The sequence below is a fragment of the Haliotis asinina genome, chromosome 6, assembly GCF_037392515.1.
Source record: "Haliotis asinina isolate JCU_RB_2024 chromosome 6, JCU_Hal_asi_v2, whole genome shotgun sequence".
NCBI classification, from domain to species: Eukaryota; Metazoa; Mollusca; class Gastropoda; order Lepetellida; family Haliotidae; genus Haliotis; species Haliotis asinina.
Window position 1 is genome coordinate 39567530 of NC_090285.1, and position 22276 is coordinate 39589805.

At 41.8% G+C, this 22276-nt stretch overlaps 1 protein-coding gene across 1 annotated transcript in view; it reads left to right on the forward strand.

Annotated features, from left to right (window-relative positions):
* Positions 1-17668, forward strand: part of LOC137287872 (protein PFC0760c-like) — a 33696-nt gene extending 16028 nt beyond the window's left edge. The window contains exon 2 of the mRNA XM_067820251.1: positions 17512-17668. Within this exon, the coding sequence (XP_067676352.1) occupies positions 17512-17668 (157 nt within the window). The remainder of the gene's footprint in view (positions 1-17511) is intronic.
* The last annotated feature ends 4608 nt before the right edge of the window (positions 17669-22276 follow it).

Sequence of the window (22276 nt, forward strand, 5' to 3'; positions counted from 1 at the left end):
TGAACCCGATTGAAACACATTTTCACAACTGTTTTCATGTCAAGTCACTTTTTCTGAATCAAATAGTTCAGATATTTACACATTTGGCAAATGAACGTACTGGGATTGTGCTGGACGAAAGTTATGAATTTAATAGGAAATATAGAATGTAATTATTAATGGTTCTATTCCAGGGCTAAGATTCAGGTGCTTAGAGTGTTGAACGTATATGAGTCTGTCCTCGAGTCGTGTGAAGACTGTTGATACTATCAATCACTGGTTTCCTTGACCCTGATTACAGTGTTTAGAGGCTCTTTTAATATAGCAGGGATAGGCTGTCACTTACGAAACACCTCCTAAGCCGCCCCAAACCACCTCTATATATTCATGCAAAACAGGATGGGGATTGTTTTGTGGCATTGTGGTTCATGCAGAAAATCCGGGTTCGATTCCCGACAAATTATCCCAGTGAGTAAAATTTAGTTTTCGTGATATACATCAATTCAATTTGGTGATATACATTTCGCTAAAAGGGATGAAGAAGCACTTTCTCTCACTAGCTCTAACAGACTCATTTCTTCTCACGGTCCCAGTCGTCGTGGTTAATTTGACCAGTCAGCCATCGTCTCCGGCCATTACGACGTTACGTCACAATCTTCTGCTCCACTTGACCAACCACTTAGTCACGCCGCTGACCACAATGCACTGTTTCTTTAATAAACTAATTATCCAGTTATCAGTGGCTGAATCGGAAAGTTATCCCCCATTACAGCGCCAGGTGCCTGTTCCCACAGAATACCTCGAACATAACCACAGTGCCATACCATTTATCCCGGAACCGAGATGACAACATCTTCGACCCCTGCTGCTCCGATTGATGAGGGATGACGATTAAGAAAACGATTGCATTCTTGATGAAGAGATCTTTCTCAATCAGTTTAATCCGCGTTAAATCAGACCGAATAGTGTGATTAACTTTCTGGATGGGAAACTGACTTTGTGACCCATTTCTGAATGTTGTAACACTCTACAGGGATTTATCTGAGACTATGACTGTCCAAGCTGGACACTGGCAGCTCCGGACGTCTTGGACATTCAATGAGAAGCTGTCAGCCTCGGCAATAAACATAATCCACATTTATCCAGAGTTAGATAACCGAATGATTTACGTAATCGTTTTACCCTTTAATCTAAATCTCGTATGTGAAGAAACGACGGTTTTGATGGTCATCAGCGAGTGATTTGTTGGCAGGAAGCTAGTGGCATTGTGGTACCTTATCCCGGGTTACATTGTAAACCGTTTTACCCTGTAGTTGTAAGCCCATGGGATTAGGTTCTTGTGTATTGCCTGGCATGAAATCCAGAGCTGAGCTAGGTCGCGCCATTTTCTCCCTGGGTTGCAAGGATGATCGCTCGGTTGTCACCTTCAAACTGGTATGGGGTGTGATGTGTATATAAATTAGGCTACCTAATAATGGAAGTGAGTCTCTCTCTCGTGTCTCTCTGTCACACTCTCTATCCCTCACCTTCTCACTTCCTTCGTCATGCCGAAGACCCGGGTTCGATACATCAAATGGGTACAATGTGTGAAACTCATTTCTGATGTCACCTGCCTTCATATGGCAGGAATACAGCTAAAAGCGGCGTAATCCACGATACGAGTTTGCAGTCCCTCACAAGCCTCTGCGCGCTGCAAGTTAACGACTGAAACACAATGGCGCATATTAATTGTAAAAATGAGAACAGCAGAAATGATGCATAAACATTTCTTGGAGAAATAAATCGCTCACTTAACAATTACACTGAATCGTTTGAAGTCTGCTTATTTCCTTTTTATGCTTATTACCATTCATCACAAAGACGTTTCCCGAATATGTCACAGAACAGTGCTTGACATGCTCTCCATCTTCTATGAACGTCAGGTGACGTTATTGTCGGAGAACGTGACGGAACGTTGTATATCTCTGACACGTTCTCTCTGACTGGGCTTACTACTCTTTAACGACTTCGCGACAAGGGCAACATTTCTTCGTAGGAACAAAAACGACATCTTATTTTTCTGACCTGTTTTGTTCTCGGAATATCATGCGGACGGTAGTAGTGTAATGGTTTACTGTTAGTGTGGAATCACAGGGTAGTGAGTAGTGGTGGTTGAAGATGTGGTAGTAGTGGTAGTAGAGGTGGTTGAAGGAATGGTAGTAATGGTAGTAGAGGTGGTTGAGGGAGCGTTATTAGTGGTGGTAGAAGTGGTTGAAGGAGTGGTAGTAATGATAGTAGAAGTGGTTTAAGGAGTGGTAGTAGTGGTAGTAGAGGTAATTGAAGGAGTGGTAGTAATGGTAGTAGAGGTGATTGAAGGAGTGGTAGTAATGGTAGTAGAGGTGGCTGAAGGCGTGTTAGTAGTGGTAGCAGAGGTGGTTGAAGGAGTGGTAGTAATGGCAGTAGAGGTGATTGAAGGCGTGTTAGTAGTGGTAGCAGAGGTGGTTGAAGGAGTGGTAGTAATGGTAGTAGAGGTGATTGTAGGAGTGGTAGTAGTGGTAGCAGAGGTGGTTGATTGAGTGGTAGTAGTGGCAGTAGAGGTGATTGAAAGAGTGGTAGTAGTGGTAGTAGAAGTGATTGAAGGAATGATAGTAGTGGTAGTAGAGGTGATTGAAGGAGTAGTAGTAATGACAGTAGAGGTGATTGAAGGAGTGGTAGTAGAGGTGATTGAAGGAGCGTTAGTAGTGGTAGTAGAGGTGATTGAAGGAGTGGTAGTAATGGTAATAGAAAGTAGAGGTGGCTGAAGGCGTGTTAGTAGTTGTAATAGAGGTGGTTGAAGGCGTGGTAGTAATGGCAGTAGAGGTGATTGAAGGAGTGGTAGTAGTGGTAGTAGAGGTGGTTGAGGGAGTGGTAGTAGTGGCAGTAGAGGTGATTGAAGGAGTGGTACTAGTGGTAGCAGAGGTGGTTGATTGAGTGGTAGTAGTGGCAGTAGAGGTGATTGAAGGAGTGGTAGTAGTGGTAGTAGAGGTGATTGAAGGAGTGGTAGTAGTGGTAGTAGAGGTGGTTGAGGGAGTGGTAGCTGTGGCAGTAGAGGTGATTGAAGGAGTGGTACTAGTGGTAGTAGAAGTGGTTGAGGGAGTGGTAGTAATGGTAGTAGAGGTGGTTGAAGGCGTGGTAGTAGTGGCAGTAGAGGTGATTGAAGGAGTGGTAGTAGTGGTAGTAGAGGTGATTGAAGGAGTGGTATAGTGGTAGTAGAGGTGGTTGATTGAGTGGTAGTAGTGGCAGCAGAGGTGGTTGAAGGAGTGGAAGTAGTGGTAGTAGTGGTAGCAGAGGTGGTTGAAAGCGTGGTAGTAATGGTAGTAGAGGTGATTGAAAGCGTGGTAGTACTGGTAGTAGAAGTGGTTGAAGGAGTGGTAGTAGAGGTGGTTGAAGGCGTCGTAGTAGAGGCGATTTAAGGCGTGGTAGTAGTGGTAGTAGAGGTGGTTGAAGGAGTGGCAGTAGAGGTGGTTGAAGAAGTGGTAGTAGAGGTGGTTGAAGGCGTGGTTGAAGGCGACAATGACACCTAGGTCGGGTAGCTGGCGTAGTATTGTTGATGTTGTTTAGTGTCAGTGGTGGTGGTTGAGGTAATGGTATGGTCCTGCTTGTAATGTTGTATTTGGTATTCCATGTACTATGCTCATACAGTAGGGTGGAGGTGGTGACTGAAGTAGGTATCGATGCGGCAGTGATAGTAGTTGTGGTGCTGTAAGTGTTAGAGGTGGTTGAGGTATTGGCATCATAGTAATGGTAGTGGTTGTGGCAGTAGTGGTATCTAAGCGTCTTGTGCTTGTGTAGTTGAAATGTTTTTCTGCTACTGTTTTCAAGGTTGTTTCCAATGATTTATTGTGCGGATGTTGTAATACAATACAGGATAGACATAGCACTTCTCGTATGACAGGCCTCCACGAACCATTGACATTGTCGGCATTCAGGTCTGACTGGGAGGAAGTGGGATAGTCCAGAACTGGGATTGGGGATTCGTGGGGGTCAGGCGCCGGACACTGTTCCTTCTTACGCCACACTCACATCTGGACTGCATTCAAGAAGCAAACTGGGGCGGATGAGGTTTATTGGCTACCAGAGGGAACTCCACTAATTTGATTGAGTTTTCACCCTGGATGAGCCAACGAAATCTTTTTCAAGGTTAATGGGATATTCACATCCTTGTTTGGCCGAAGAAACAACATTGCACCCTGGACGCTAGCGTCCACCAATAAGGTAAATGGTCAGTCGCCGCTGGACTCTAGTTACGTCACAGGTGGACAATGAGGTGTTAGCAAACAATAAGATCGGATTTTACAACACACTCAAAGAACACATTTAATCTGCTGATTGGTCATTGCGGGATGTAATTTGACCCTGAAAAGACCATTGATGTCCATGATGGCACTGTCCGAATGTCCAGAATGGCTTTATTGGAACCGCGGTTAGCTATTCCACAGCACTGGTCTCTATTGGAGGTTGGTCTTCCGTCTGAGAGAAGACTTGAGTAGGGATTTGGAGGAAGAAAAGACTGACACTGATTAGTAACGGGCAAGATTTGTTGACTTTATCGACAACATTCGGATTAAAGACGCAAGTCTGGTTTTATTTCAGCTTAGTGTCATCCAGTGTCGAGAGAGGTACTTTGAAGATCCATTCCTTGGAAGACAACCGACTCGGTTGTACAATACACCAGAAGCTCTCGACGGATCAACAATGGCTGTCTGAACAACCCACATTTCAATAAAGTTGTCATCTTCAAGGGTTAGCGATGGAATGTCTTGTGTTATGTAATCTACCAGCCACATGCTAATAGATGGTGTAATCATTCTGAGATATCTGTATATTTTATGGAGCCAGACACACATTTAAGACATGCATACCATCCTATATATGTTTTGACGAGCATGAGAATGTTGATATAGTATGAAAGATATATCTTATCTCAAAAGCATGAGCAAACACTTAACAGTCTTGTTGCAGAACAAAGAAGTTTTTATATTCATATAAAGCCGATTTATATAATTTGATTTTTCTATAGCAGATCATTTTTTTGTATATTTAGTTAACATTTCATTAACAAGACTAAGTCATGTTTGTCACATGGTGAAATTTATGTGTGTCGACTAAAGCGGACTAAGCTTTTGGACAAATGAAGAGCTGATCCGGAACCGTCAACTCATAAAATATAAATAATAAATACACAGCGGCCGGAATATCTGCTCTGATTCATTCCACACATATGAGTTAAACATACTTTAGTGCATTGTATTACAGTAAGATTCGGCCCCAAGGGAAAATAATATGGTTCAGGGACAGTGAAACATGCTAGGTTAAGATCTGTAACATGTAAACATGCCGAGATTGTATATATCTCGGTTGTCGTGTCCTTTGAGGAAATGCGTTAAGACACTCCAGTAACAACATTTAAGTGATGTAACAGTTGTTAGCCATGATATACCTTGTCACGAGTATTCATTAGGTTATGAGTGTTCACATAATTTTCTCTGTGTACTTGAGCCGTTGTAGATGCTTCCTTCTTCTTCATCATGTGATGAAGGGTAAAAAGTGGACCTGAGCAGTATGTACCAGACAGAGCTTGTTATCCATCATGAATGTTCCATGATTCCATTTCTAGATTCATATACAGAAACCTATTCAATTCCACTATCGCAGATAAATACGATATGGCACAGGTACATCGCTTTTACCATGTTCCAGTTGCTGGGATATGTGCGTTATACATATCCAATAAAAAATGTTTCCCAGGAGGTTAAAAAAATTATATGCATATGTTGTCTAAGTTATCCCACCACACAACGTTCGAATCTTATCAGCTTAATCTTAGAAAATTATAGTTATTTGAAGAAGCTACCATCGCTTCAGATTAATATGTAAATTTATTCACATTCTTATTTTTTCAGTTTTAAAAGACCATTAAAAATCATTCCGACACTTTTATGGCATCGGAGTGCGATCTCTAGGAGAGATTGATCTTCATCGACAGAAACGCAAGAAAGATCTTGTATTAAATTTCTACAAGTATTCTTCAAAGGTCCGTTTTCTATTGCACGGGATTGAAATGGAAGTTCTTCTACCGGCCAGGAAGAACATTTAAGTTAAATAAAACGTTTTATGGTTGACGAAGTGTACTTGCTGTCGGCTGTTTATGACGTTGCTGTCACAGTAGACGGAGAATGCTGGAATCTGTATGGGACTACACGCGCTGCTGTGACAAGGTACGGAGTCGGCAACTGCGGCGCCCTTTGATGTCTTCTTAATTACTACAGGTACAAAACCTAGGTGTGTGTTTAGTGGATGTTTCTTTGTCACAAACCGTCCGTTTTCGCCCCATGTTGTTTAGTTAGGCCTTTCACAAGTTAGTGTTTTTTCACAAAGGTCGTACCGTCAGCGTGAACTCAATATAAAGGTGAGGGGAAGAGGATTGCGAGTTTTTCACACATTTCTGAGTTTGACTCTGAACGGAATTTTCTTTCGAAATTTTCTAACAGGGTCGACGAACTCAAGTGTGTTGGTTTAACTCTCAATTAAGTCCATACGGTCAATATATCGATGTCAGGGTGAGGTTGGCCCCGCCCTAGATTCCCCCACACTTATACACATGTGGAGTATTGACTCACGGGTCTGAGGCTCGGGGTTCATATATTAACGCCACTTTACATTGGGGGGGATCCAGTTGTGACTGCATTAAGGGACATGCGGTTTGGCGTGTATTTAACAGACGTTTCTCAACAGGGTCGTCACGTTGCCGCCAGTACACTCTGTTTACTAATATTTACTGTGGTGTAGGTAAAGATGGTGCTTATAAGGAAATAGGTTATATACGATGTTGTTCTGTTTGGGGTGCTATTTAAGCTTGACATCAGCATGATCATGTGTCAGAGGGTAAAGCACTGTGTGACATGCGTCTCTCGAATACAGGCGCTGTGAGAATCTGAATGAAAGAGGAAACGACAAGAGAAAGTATGCGATATTGGTTAAATGAACGAATAAACGTACAAATGATGAATGAATGAAGAACGGAGGGATATACGTTTTATCTTTCATATTGTAAAACATAAGTCTCGATCTACGCAATTTGGATATGATATATGTCAGCCATATATGACCACCAGGCTAGCTATTCCCGAAACGTTCGTAGATGTACGAACTTCTTAAACCCATTCTTAACACACTGGCTACGATCAAAGTTAAGAATTCGTAGAGCTACGAACATTTCGAGAATAAGGGCCCAGATCCCACAAGTCGCCTGTTATGACAAACATGGGTGCTCGGAGACCAGTTCTAACCAGGGTTTTAATCAATGGATAGAGGATGGATCGGTGTATTGTTTGATTGTTTGTTTGCTTGACGGGTGAAGTCTTACGTGTATTAAAAGGTCACCGATCGCAGATATAGCTGATGTTACCGGGGGAGTATCAATATTCAGTCGTAGATATAGCGTGTCAAAGTTAAGTAGTAAGTCGAGTTGTCTCCCCTTGACTGCCTGGCAATTAATTGAAAACGCAATCCCCTCAACGTTCAGAAAACAAACGGTTAAACATTTGTATAATGATCATGGCCATAAATTTGGCCTAAGGTTTGGTAAACGATTTTCAATCAGTCAAAAATCTTAATTTAGGAAGACGTAAATGAATTGGGTTCGGCAGCTTTGGATAAGAAGGAGAAGAGATTGAAAATGGAAGGTAATGATTAAGGTTAAAACTTACAGATAATTTTCACGAAACCCAGTTACCCCATTTAAACTAGAATTAAAACAGTTCCAGAAAGTTAGGAGATTACAAACATAAGGAACCCGGGGTCTGCTTTCTTTTGGGCGTTGCAGAAAGGTCTCGTTTGGAAGAGAAGATAATGTGGTTCAGGGAAGATTCCTTTTTGTTTAGGTGTTTATGGTCTGTGGGCTGTAAGAAAATCTGATAACGGTAAGAACCTTCTACGATGTGTATTTAGGTGTTTGATATATTTAATAAACGATGTCTTAATGATATGTTGATGGTATACGTAATGTCAGTACTATATAACCTTCGAGGGAAGCCATTGGAAGGGGTTGGAGGAGGGGTGTGGGGTTGGGGGTTGGGGTGGAACTACAGACCGCCCTGGTGCAAAGAACGTGTGTCTTGCAGACAACATCACCCACTTCTTTGATACCGCACTCTTCACAGGCTGTTGCAAAGTAATACGTTCTCTCCCAGGGATCACCCGAGCCGCCCGGGGGTCACTCTATCAGCCCGTGGGTCAAGCCTCTTGACCGAGTTGCGACTTCAGACCCCTTGAGTCCATTCGCAGGATAATTATGCGATTCCCCCAGCTTACGACCCACAGTTGTACGCCGTGACTAGATGACATAGCCAGTAGGAGTGAAATTTTCTGATATTTATTTAGAGCATGTTCCCCACCCTGATCACAGAGCGTGGCCGATGTATGGACCTGAGTGGTCACTCCTTACATTAAAGGTCAGTCCAGAACTGACCAATCCTTTTCAGAACGTGGTAAGCAGTAGCGGAGTGCCCTCGTCCCACGCCCAAACTTCATTTCCGAATCCAGACGAATTAAGCTTGATATGAACTTTCATTCAGTTGGATTAAAGGTGGATTAAAGTTGGATTAAACTGTCACCAATACACCCAAACAATTGGCGGCATTGACTTATTGGCTCAATATGTGTGGCATCGGTTTTCTGAAAAAACAACCATCAGCTCTAAAACAAGATAATCCCCAGCTTTAAATAAAATATCGGAATGCGACCCCAGGCAGTAGGAGTGGGGCGATATCACTGTATCTTAACTCTTTTCCTAATTACAAAATTGGTTATTGCCACAGACACTGAAGCTGTATTTTGTCCTTCAGTAGGATAAACATCCTCTCTTGGACAGGAGAGATTAATACCAGACGGGTGAGAGATTGATGACCCATTTTTTACTTTAATGGTCTTTACGAACCTTTAGGAGGAAGCCAGATAGAGCAAGCGTCACCTAGTACCGCAGTGGAGGCCTGGAGGTGATAGGTTTCTTGGACACTGGAATTCTGTCGCCATTTTGAGAAACATACACGAACTCTGAGCGAGTGGGTTTGTTTTAACGCCACTCAGAACACCGTGGGTGAACGAAGTACTTTAGGTCAGTTCGCGACAGAATATTCAATAATAATTCAATACTCAGTAATTATTCAATGATCAAGAATAATTCACTATAATATAATAATAATTCAATATTCAAGTTATTTGTTGTCTTGAAACACCCTTTACAAGACTTATACATCTATAGCACATTTACATAAGTTAGCATTACCTACGTCACTGCACACAGTAGATGAAAAGCAGTTTTATGACTTGAGCCACAATAGTGGGCACTAATGGGGCACCAATGAGGCACCAATGAGGCACTAATGGGGCACTAATGAAAATCATATTTTCATGAATAATGTTAGAAACACGTTTGGAAGTGTCTGACTAGGGTTGACTGTCATTCCTGTAGAACTGACTTCGCCGATGTCTTTGTTGTTGCTGCTGGGGTAGATTCCTTTCATAAAGGTAATAGGTGCAGGAGGAACTGAATTTCATCTGAAGGTTCGTTTATGTTTTGATAGTTAACTCGATCTGTTCAGCGGGTGTGATGCTGTACCTGTCTCTTTAAAGTTGTTCGGCATCTGAGGCGACATATAGTGGGTGAGTGAGTTAAGATTATTTGTAACATTGGCAATATTTCAGCTATATCGTGACGGAAAATATCGTAAAAACGGATATTAAGTGGAATCAAAATACAAAACTGTCGACGGTAACATAACTGTATTATCACAGACAGAAACATAAAAGAAATCTAGATTATTTTAACTCTAGAAGACTGGAAAGCTATTTATCGCCAACAACGGAAGGTAGATCACCACACTAGAGAACAAGGTGACTTCCAGTACATTTGCTTCCTGCGTGGTCCCCAGCTGGATTTACACCATCCCCTAGCCATACATTAAAAGCACACATATTCCACGTCTGAAAAGCGTGGACAGATTAAACTGACCTTTTGGGGAGTGAATCGACATATAAGTTATATATGTCACATGTATATGTATGATTGTAGACCGATATGTGTATACAGGTTTGTTGCTGACGACAATTAATCTACTGATGGCTTACAAGATGACGGTGTTAGGATTTTAATGGACACGTAATGTAGCTGCAGCAGAGAACATATAACAAAGGCCACACATACATAATAATTTGTTCTACGGTCTCTGGTTGCAGAACTCCGTTCCATCTTCCAATGTGTAACATGTTCAAGTAAACGCGACGGAAATGTCTTAGTGTTGGTAAATGTATTATTGATGTCAAAAACGATAAAACCATTTCCATGACAGCTAGATTTTCACGATTCCGGCTGGATTAGGGGCAGGTTTCTGTACATCACTGTCCAGTGGGGATGTTTCTTTACATCACCAGTTGCACACGTCATAAACACATGTTAATGCTATTCAGTTTTATTTAGAACCAAACAAGGGAACAATATAGTAAACTGACAGCATAGTCATCATTTGTTAATACACTTTATCATTACAACAAACTCAAATATAATATTGCCATAGATACGGGAGGTCATTTTTGCCATAAAATGAAATAAATATTCATGAGAACTGAATGGATGGATTAAATCGGAATTGGTTTTCGTTACAGAAATCATGAAGTCATTAAACACGCCCTTCGTATAACATTAAGAGTCTGATGACACACATCTTTATCTCGTTAAATCCCACCTGACACCCTGGTCCATTATAGGGGTCATCGACACTTGACCACACCTTGAATAGGTAATGCGTTGTTCATTGCGATCTCTGTTGTAGACGGGGTTTTGATTAAACATCCCAACCGCGTCCAGAACAGCAAGCACGTCGTTCAACACTGATGACGTAACGTAGTTGCGTCAGGGACATTGACGTTACATTGTGTTGTGTTTATTGCGTGACGTGAACGATACATTAAACATCTCTCGCGAGATTGTACAATGATTGCGTGATTTGACACACAGTTTCATATCTTATTACACTTGTCTCTCTATTTAATCCCAACAGCTTTATAATAGAACTTGTAACAATAGACACTGTACGGGCTGATTGAACATTTAACACGACTCGTCAGTGTAAACAGAACGAGAAGCAATCCTCGCAGATTCCCGTGGGTCACATGACCCTCGACCTTGACCCTCACCCGCCACCCACGTAATGTCGTGAGTAAAGTCTCGTGTAGCGCGAGATCGCCGTGACCTACAGGACTGGACAGTGGGGTTTCATTCATGGGATCAAATTCCCTGGCCTGAATCATACACGGGCGATTAAGTTTTTTACGTTTGATGGCTCGGGGATAAAGGGAAGGCCCTACAGCAATCTGTCTGAGTCTACCATCTCCGAGTTTATTTCACAAGTCTTTTAAAGGAATAGGTACTTCAATGACACACACACCTGTATAAACGGGCGATGAAAATGGAATTTAAAAGAATTTCAGAATAAATGAATTTATCAATTAAAGTTTTTATTTGAAGGCTTTGGGTGTTATTGGCGTGTGGTCTGACATTATTTTGTTTAGATATTGGTATTGAATGGGCGGACGTTCAACCTTGAAATTCTTTGTGGACGAAATATTGGCCGAGGTTTGTCGTTGATAATTTACACCCACCTCTCATAAAGTTCGAGCACCGAGTAACATCTTCATCTTGATATTGACGAAGCAGTGTACTACTGCAAATAGCCTTGCGTGGACCATACCCAAATATTGCATTCCTATAATATTTTCGATCTATTTTGAGGTGTTGGGAAAGCCTAGTCGTCAAAGCGTTCGGTCGCCACGCAGAAGACCCGGGTTCGATTCCTAGTGTGTGAAGCCCATTTCTAGTGTTCCCCGTTGTGACTGAATATTGCTAAAGGCGACGTAAAACTAACCTCACTCATCTGATCTAATTTTATTGTTTTCAAGAGGGTAAAAGAGTCAAGTGTTGAAATCGTCCACACCTCACCACTTGTGCCCTGGTCTCGCACAGAAACCAGAAAATCCGTTCTCGAATAAATTTATAATCACCCTATCATCTGATCTCACTCACGAAATTCTCTGTGCCCCCATCACCTTCGCTTACCCAGCCCATGCTTAGAAAGGTGATCAAATCTTCATGTTGCCTTTTCAACACTCACGACTTAACCTATAAAAGTATATTAAAATTTAATCATTCTGTTTCATAACATATTTTCAGATACTGCATGTAACTCTAGTCAAAATAATTATGTAATGTGTCTAATCTGGTACCCACCAAAGTGCATATATTTTATATTACTATAATCTGTGCATTATTCTGAATTTCAGATAACCTCTAATAAAGTAAAAACCCTTTTCAGTGCATTTCGTGAGAGTTATGCTGTAATTTAGACATCGGGTAGTTGTCAATGTCTATATTTTACATTAACTTGTACTTTTAAAGACTAATAGTAAAAGTCCCGTTATTCGACGTCGGTTACCATGGGAGATAACCCGCGTGGGCTGAACACGCACCTGTTTTGACGAGTCTGCTGGTCAGTCTGACCACCGGGCAACATACGGGGGGCGAGGTATTGTAAACAGATTCATCTTGTCACGAATTCCTCGCCTATTCAAAATGTTTTAATTCCGTGGAGTGACCCTTGGCCAAGGGAAATTTTTGTGAAATTTACGCGAGTGTTGAAGAGCACGTGCTGGACATTCTGGTCAAGTGGCGCCCTCTCTCGGGGAGTCGTGGCATCTCGAACGTGTCTGATATTGTCAGAGTCGTTTACGAGATCAAAGAAAAGACGATTCCCGTACGATGTAATACACACTGAGTCAAAGAGTCGAATGATAACACACTTGCACAGCTGATGATGGCCGACATTGATTGGAGGCCTGACATTACCAATAATAAACAACATTTAAGGCCCCACTGAGTGTGAAATACGCATCATGTCTGAAAGCGCGCGTTAAATATCCAAATCATCATCATCACAATCATCATCATCATTACCAAGGTTGCGAGACGGGCGTCGCTGTCGCTGTGCGAGTACATATGACATACTTTTTAAAACTGTGCAGAAATATATGTGCTCCTCGTGAAGACATCGGGTTCTTAAAAAAACGTCAGAAAATGTGCTACCGAAAAGAAATATATATTTGGACATACCTTGTATAAAGTCGACCACAGAAGGAAGATCCACACTTCGTGTGAACTTGAAGTAGAAACTGAGTGATACCAATAACATCGGACTTTGTACATTATACCCATTTAACAAGAAATTAATAAATTCCATATTACATTGACCTGCCCACATAACTTACATTGAACAGAAGTCGTGAAACTCGAATGCATAGCAAAAGATATAATTCGATCGCTTCATATTACACCACAGTCAGATATACCAAAGACAGCTAGTATTGATGCATAAGAGAAGACTACCCAAACATAAGTTAATCAAATAACAGCGATTCAGAAGCAAGGGGCGCCATATTTGTATATGCCAATACGAAAATGATGACTCTAACACTCAGAGCGCATTTGCATTCATGTGAAGAAACATTTGTGGTAATGGATAACTGTATGAACACATGCCCTCACAGTATCCCAGTCGATGCCCCTGAGTGGCACTTACTGATGTCATCGGTTCCCAATTGCGCAGACCGATGCTCATGTTGTCGATCTTTTTGTCCTGACTGGATTATTTACAGATCGCCGCCATTCACCTGTACTATTTCTGAGTGAGGCGTTAAACAACAAAACCGCCAGCTGTGGTGCGGATGATATAGAGACAACAATTTGTGTATTTGTAGGCATTAGCCATCGACGTATGGATTGCACACTATCATGTCTTCTTTTAGACAGCATATTTTCTCTCATTCGTGGAGATTCTACCATTCTTATACCCTCTTTTTTTCCTTCTGCTGGTCGCGTTCTCCAAGTGGCTTTGTGATCTGGCTTCTAACACGGTACCGATTCCTGTGGATATTTGTTGGAGTGCTTCCCCGAGGGAGGCGACATGGTAAACCGATACGACTGTCGGGCTCCCTGCAGTGTGCCGAGTCTCCGGTCAGTAATTCGACCACCATGATGGACATGTTGTTTCCATCACCACTCCCTGACCAGTCACCATGCGTCCATTCACAGGGTCCAGTTACATTGACATTTGGTTCTTGGTTCGAACCCAGGTTTTGCTAATGATTCATAGCTGTAACGGATGGCGAACACTGCTGCTGAGCATTGAACTGTTGTTTGCTTTTCTTTCAAGCGACCTGCTAGATGGCGCTATCCAGTTTGTTATTGTTTCTTTTGAGGAAAGTAATATTTCTCTAGATCGGGTTGTCGTGGCCCTGAAGTTCCTGTAAGGTAATAGTAGTCAGTAAATGACTGAATATTGCTTCGCAACGCTCTTGCTATGTTCCAGCGATATCACGTCAGGGGACACAGATGAGCTCAATACATCGTAAATTATGGAGAATCACACTAACAGGCAGTCTCTGAAATGAACATATTTTACTGAAAAAATGTTCATAGTTAAAAAAATATAATGAAATGGGCTTTCTTTATTTTCAGAGGAAGCTAAGGAAATCTAGACATGTCACATTGTCTACACTTGCGTGGGCTCTCTTGGATATATTTGATTCATTGTCTGTCTGACAGATTCGACAGACTAGTGAGGAATAGACTAAAATCTTTCGGCATAACGTGCGGACGCTTTGACCACTGGGTTAGTACTCCGCCCGCTTTTACAAAGATTGTTGCTCATGACGCCAATCACCAGATTATGTATTCCAGGGTCCTTCATTTACAAACCGCCGTTATATAGCTGGAATATCGCTGAGGTAAACAACAAACAACAAGCAAAACACTCCAGCGCCGTGCTACTAACCAAGTTTTAATTGATTCCTTTTTTCTGTGTCTATGACACTAATTTTATTACACAGACAAACCATGTTTATGAATCCATCTTTGAGCTTATATCTGTTAATGTTTCAAATACCGTTCAAACCTTTGTATTTTCAAACCTAGACCTGTTAAAACTGATTGGCTTCAGCAATTCAGTGATGCAGCAGTTATTGATTACGAACAGTATGTACATTCAAAACTTCTTAAGTGGAAAAATGTCATTGATCGTTTTATCTTTCTTCACATACAAACATAATATCAGTGATATTCTAAATGCCGTTGAAGAATCACTATATCAGTGCATTAGAAATCCACGGATTTATAGTATGATGACAGATGGAATGTATGTTCTCCATACAAGAAGGGTTATCCACCACACCACCACAATATCACCCTCAAATACAATCGTCCTCTGAATCGAGGTCAGTTCGGCCACGAGGTGAAGTACTAAAGTTTACTAAATTCACATTAATTGGCAAGTCGATAAATAATACACACGTTCCATTCCGAAAACCTACTTATCATGTTGATCAAAGCTGGGCTAGAGAAAAGAAACTATGTTCTATAATTGGTTCCCGTTCTGAAAAAACACTATCCGGTTACCCTGTTCACAATACTAGCGGCCTGGTCGTGTTTGGACGGCAAATATAGCACTTTATCAACAACACCCTTGACCAATTATCCAAATTAATATAAATGGATATACTTTTATCAACAATGGTAGAAAGAGAGTTTCCCCGAATGTAAGGAAACCCTTGAAAGGGGAATGTATGTGGAAACATACTCCTTTAATGACAACCAGAGTTCGGAGCCTTTGAGGTAAAAGTCTGTATTTATCTGTATCATCAAGGTAGAGCTGGTTCGCATGAGAGCCTTGTTTCATATTTATTGTTAAGTACCTCAGAGCTGAGCCAAAGCCCAGAGTGCCAAAGCTAATGGCGGAATATTCAACGCACGGATTTTAAGATCGGGTTTCGTCCCAGTCTTAAGGTCCGAACAATACTTTTGTTTCGTATTAAAACCGGGACCCTATAGCTGAGGGTATTCGAATCCCCTGGGAACGGCTTAAGTCCCGGACGTTTCCTTAATAAACCTTGATGTGATGCAATCAGGCCCTTGTTATTAGTCAATTTGAGGCTGTGAAAGGATCGGAGGGTCAATAGAAGGTGTCTCCTTATATTAGTGGAGGCTACGTTAGGTGTCACAGGGCGTGCCCCTTGTGGGGAGGGGAGGGGAGGGGGACTCTCAATTACGCGCCTATTGACTCCTATGTTTATCCCCGTGGGCAGTGGTCACTGTATGGACACTGTATGGACAGAGGTGACACAGGAGGACTCAGGGTAAATAAAGAACGCGGACTGATTATATAAACAACTGAGTTGTTCTTCCCGCGTGTTGATTTGCAAGGGATGTTTTAAAATGTAGTTTTGGTAATGGATGAGGTGTCTAGACAATGACTACTGCTTGCGTTGCTGCTGCTGCTGCTGCTACTGCTACTTCTACTACTACTACTACTACTGCTGCTGCTGCTGCTGCTACTACTGCTACTACTTCTACTACTACTACTACTGCTGCTGCTGCTGCTGCTGCTACTACTACTACTACTACTGCTGCTGCTACTGCTGCTGCTACTACTACTACTACTGCTGCTGCTGCTGCTGCTACTACTACTACTGCTACTACTACTAATGCTTCTGCTGCTGCTACTACTACTACTACTTCTACTACGCACAACCAGGGATAATCCACACCTATCGGCGGCTCCCTGGTACAACGTTTACCACTTAAACAGAACGGTCAGTTCAACGACCTGTGTTAGTTCGATTAGCTCGTGTGACCACAACGGTTGTGCCACATAGGTACATGTAATTACTGTTCCTGTCTGTCATAATACCCGTAGCCTTTGAATAACGGGTTTAGTGGATGGGCAACTTTGTCACTTTCGGGTTTTAGAATGGCGTTAAGTTCTACTGCATGCCCTAGTAGTCTATGTTTTCGATACCGTTAAATACAACGCGAACAGCTACAGTCTGTTTGGCAATCTAGGAGTCGTCAAGGATGCTGTATAGATCATATCTACACCACACATACTCCCCCTGACCTCGTCAGTTGTCAGTCCACTCTACACAAAAGACTACTACTATGTCCGAGAATAAAGTCAACTGACGAAGCTTTGATGTTCCGACCACGAGCGATACCCACATATATAGTTTGATCTCGTGATTAACGCTACTAATTACAACCTACCTAACTGTTCCCCATCTCCACACCTGAGCTTACCTGTACCAGGTGTGAACTCAAGGTTTGCCTTTGTAGTTACCGCCTCTGCATAACGCTGATGTTTTGAGTGTTTCCGTGTCTCGTGGTCTTTGACAGCAAGCTAAGCTCCGCATCACGTTCGTAATTATTTGATGGTATATCGTCAACATGATTTGCCGAAGTCCTAACGGCGTTGACGACATTGCCATCCACGTGATAACGACTGTGTGGTGGAAGCGTATACTTCGCCGTGATGTGAGGAACGTTGTGATGTACGTATTGGTTTCAGAGGTACACTTTCAAAGAAAATTATATTAATCAGACAATGAGCGAATAGGTTGTTCCTGTATATACAGCGTGACTGCTCATTGCTCTGATCGACAATCTCAAACAAGCAAAAAAGATAATGATGATGATGATGATGATGATCCCGGTGACGATGCTGCTGCTGACAACAATGATGATGACGACGCCAACGATTGTGGCGATGATAATGATGGGGATGATGAATGAATGAATGAATGAATGAATGAATGAATGAATGAATGAATGAATTGGGCTGATCTGATGATGATATGCCCAAACAGCTGATGTCGTGTTTTGGATTGACAGGGGTTTGGCCAGGTTCCATTTGGGTATGATATATAACTACATGAAAGTGATAAATAAAGCACGCCCTAATTTGTCTGCATGGCAGTTTTTATGGACATTGTCAGAAGAAAGATTTTATGCCAAAAAGCCAGCTCTGTTATCGTCTTCTGTGTCTTTCTGTCATTTTTATTGCATAACGCGGACGTCAGATTTGACAGGGGTATAAGGGCGGACCATCTAGCCCACTCTACCCGACGAGCTAATCCCACCTCCACCCACCCTGTATTTTAGGGATTTTTTCTGACACTCTCAATTGTTGCTGAAACTACAGTCTAACAATACTGAAGATTACAAGAGTCACTCGATGTTTAAATCTGTCAGAAGGAAGAGCAGTACTTAGATTGGGACAGAGAATGTAGGCCAACGCTGAGACGGTCTTTGTAGGGGCAACGAAGCAGTATAGAAAATATTGAGTAATTGGACAGGCTCGCTCCTATATCACTGTGGGGGTACAGGTCCTGAATACGTGAATGCTATGAAAAGGGTACATTCTTTCCTTGGCCACTGAGGTCGGCCCTGGCGATATCTGATAGATGTGGCATCCAATGGTGCTGCAATTGTTTTGTTGCGGTTGAATCTGTGATTGTCCATGACATCTTCCACTTGATTAGCGCTTAAGTGACGGGGATCGCTTGACGTGGACCGTGACGAATGACGGTGTGTCTTCTTTGTTGACCGTCCTGCTATTCTACATGTGCGCATATCTATCTATCTATCTATCTATCTATCTATCTATCTATCTATCTATCTATCTATCTATCTATCTATCTATCTATCTATCTATCTATCTATCTATCTATCTATCTATCTATCTATCCTTAGAATTCTCCCAACATTGTCATTCTGTCTCTTTCTTCCACTCAACCCTACCAAGCCATTCCAAGTCAATTCTTCCGTCCATCTTTCCATTTATTCTCTCTCTCTATCCCCACTCTCTCTCTCTCTCTCTCTCTCTCATCCCGCCTTCCTCAGTGTATACACATGCATACGTTGACATGTGGTATTTTCAGAAACTCAAGGAGTGAGATAATCCGATTTAACGGCCTTGGTAATCCATTAAAGGATCTCAAGTTTGAACTTCCGGGGAGAATGTCAAAAGTAGCCGAAAATCTCAGATCCTTACTAAACACAGTAAAACTATGTTTCCAGAGTGAGCTCTAACGACAACAAAAAGGGGCAACGACTCTTTTGAGGGACATCTGTTTGTCGATTGGTTTTTGTAGATGACATGAGTGACATATAGACAGTTGTATACAGTGACAGGAAACACTACACGGGTGTGGTAGGTAATCTTAACAAATTTCTAAAGCTAATGTAGCAACCATCAGATTTCACAGGAGATATTAGGCGGTCGCTGTATATGTCAACATATGCGTACCTTGTACTTCTAATGGCGACCATGAGATCTAACAAAAGCCATTTGATGGATGTGGTAGGATAACTTAACATAAATAAGTGTACTTGGTACAGCTAATAGCGAGCATCATATCTAACAAAGGACATTAGACGAATGTGTTAGGATAACAACACATAAATGTGGATGGTCCGAGTGACGAGCATCATGATCAGATCTAACAAGAGACATTAGACGAATGTGTTAGAATAACCACACGTAAATGTGGATGGTACTAGTTACGAGCACCTGATCTAACAAGAGACATTAGACGAATGTGTTAGGATAACTTAACCTAAGTGTACATGGTACTAGTGACGAGCATCAGATCAAACAAGACATTAGACGAATGTCTTAGGCTAACTTAACATAAAAGTGCATGGTACTTGTGACAAGCATCAGATCTATCAAGGGGACATTAGGCGTATGTGTTAGGATAAACACACATACTTATTAAGTGTACATGGTACTAGTGACGAGCATCAGATCTAACACGACACATTAGACAGGTGTGTCAGATGTTAGCAAATAGCTGTAAAAGTAGCGATAATGTTTTTAGCGTCAGTCTTAAGTCATAAGATGTGTATGCTGAATAACTATGCCTGGGGATGTTTATATCTGATGCTAATAGCTAAGAACAGGCAAGAGACGGATGAGGCTATCCTATCGAAATGGCACCGGACGGTAGTAATAGTGTGTGGTGACTGCCAGGATTAACAAGGGACATTAGGAACTTTTGAAGACGGTAATCCTAATATCCCATCTGTATAAAAATCCAGTGTCGCCACAATATACGCTTTACTTAGGATAGGATTATGGACAGCTAATGGCAAAGTCTTGTTAATATTCTTTTGACGGAGACATATTATCATCGTTTCGTATGGTTTATGATACATCATTTCTCAGAAAATCTTTAACGCTCACGCGGAAACATTATGTACGATATCCCGAGCTTAATGCTGTCAACTGAAAATGACACTGTATTTTTTTATTGCCAACAATAGATACTTGACCCACACAAAAGTAATTCATTCACTGACACCAACGGCCTTGTCTACCTGACACCGGAAGTCACGTGACCAGTGTCTGTCATTGTATCCGATTTGACTACAAGCCATTATCTGCGGGATATATAGTTGTTTAATTCTGACTTAGTCCTTCCGGCTTTGTACGGAACAGATGAAGTGGACATCCTTAAGCCGGAGTGTATGTTACGATTAAGTAACCGGTTACTAACCGAAATATTTAGATGGACTTTTTATGGGGTGGAACCCTTAAACTAATGACGCTTAAAGTTCACACTTTTCGGTCGAGCGGCATTTTATACTAGGAAAGCTGTGGGGTCCCGATGGAGGGTATTGTTTCATTAAAATGTCAGTTACATTTTTAAAGAAAGGATACGTTTTATCATCGTTTTGATGGGCGCAAGCTGTTATTTGATTTACGTTTCTCTCAGTTGGCTGCTGTCCGGAATGTTCATGACATCTGTTGCAAATGGTCAGTTGCTTAGGGGTCACAACGTTGACAACGGATTGTAATTTCTATTGCATAAAGCATGCTTCAGCAATCCGCCTTGGTTAATATTCTGAAATGATCTGTGGCATTTGGCATAAATTTTATTCAGCAGAGCCGTGATTTACCCGATAATGAAATACCGCAACAGCTGTGGAATCGTTGGACTGACAAATCTGTGACAATTGATGGGCGAGTGAGTGAATTTAGTTTAACGCCGCTTTCAGCACTGTTCCAGCAATATCACGGCAGGGGACACGATATATTCTTATTCTTGAAGAGCTAGAGAATTAGTAGTCAGCAAGTGAGTGAAGTAAGCGAGTATGGTTTTGTGCCGTTTTCAGCAGTATTCCACTGGCAACAATATCACGGCGTTGGACACCAGAAATGTGCTTCAGATATTGTACCAATGTGGAGAACCTAACCCGGATTTTCGGCATGAACAGCGAACGCTGTAACCACTAGGCTATCTCGACCATATTCATGTTGAAGATGGTTTGGCAGGCAATCATGCTGATGACGGGGATGATGATGACGGGGATGATGATGTCAATAAAGCTTGGTAGCGATGGTGATGTTGACGATGACGTGATGACGACAACAACAATAATGATGTGGATGATGATGAGGATTGTGACGGTATTAGTGACGTTGAAAACGAAGACAAGGATCTTTACAGGGATGTCGTTGATGATGACGTCGACAAGAACAACTTTGGGATACTTGAGACTGAAGAACGCCAGAATGGCAGCTAGCCTTGTGATGAGAGTGTCCGCTGGTCAAGCAACTCACCGAGGTTCTATTCCCACGATGTTTAGGTTCCATTCGATCTAAACTCATAAAACACATATTAAGACTGACACTGACGTGATGTTTTTGCACTTCAAGACTCATTAATCATTTGACTTTCTAGAAAAATCAAGTTTGGACGAAACCCGTTTCTTGTTGCTTGTTATTAGTTTAAAACCCAGAGCTACAATTCCTTCACTGGAATATCTCGACAATATTTTATGAGCAAATAATCATCGTGACCCATGTGCACTTAAAATACAGAAAAGACTTCGTCGATGACAAGTCGGCAAGTTGAGTGAGGTGATGCCATTATGAGGACCGAAACAGCTAGCGATGAGGGGTCAAGAATATGGTTCAACAAGCCTGTTACAAACCTAATCCTCCCTGCAATGATTAGACAGACATCAATCAACTGACCAAGTCTCTGCATAGACTGCCCGTGCATGACCCGCCTCGTAATGGGCCAGAACTTCACCCACATTGTTTTTGACACAATGGATGGGTTTACTCGTTGGATTTATGATCTAAATTACTAAAACATTTTCTGGTAACAATGCCTTTTAAGGGAAAAATCGTTTTCGGAATGGCTTTTTGACTACATGTCGAACCTTACTAACACTGTGGAAACAGTTGGTTAATGAAACGGGTAGCGTTACATTAAGCCTGTTGACCGCTTTAACAAGTTGGCCGGACCCTAAAGCACATGGGATGTGGTCAGCAGCTTTTGTGTCCGGACGCATTATTCAATTATGGGATAAACTGACCAAGCCAGT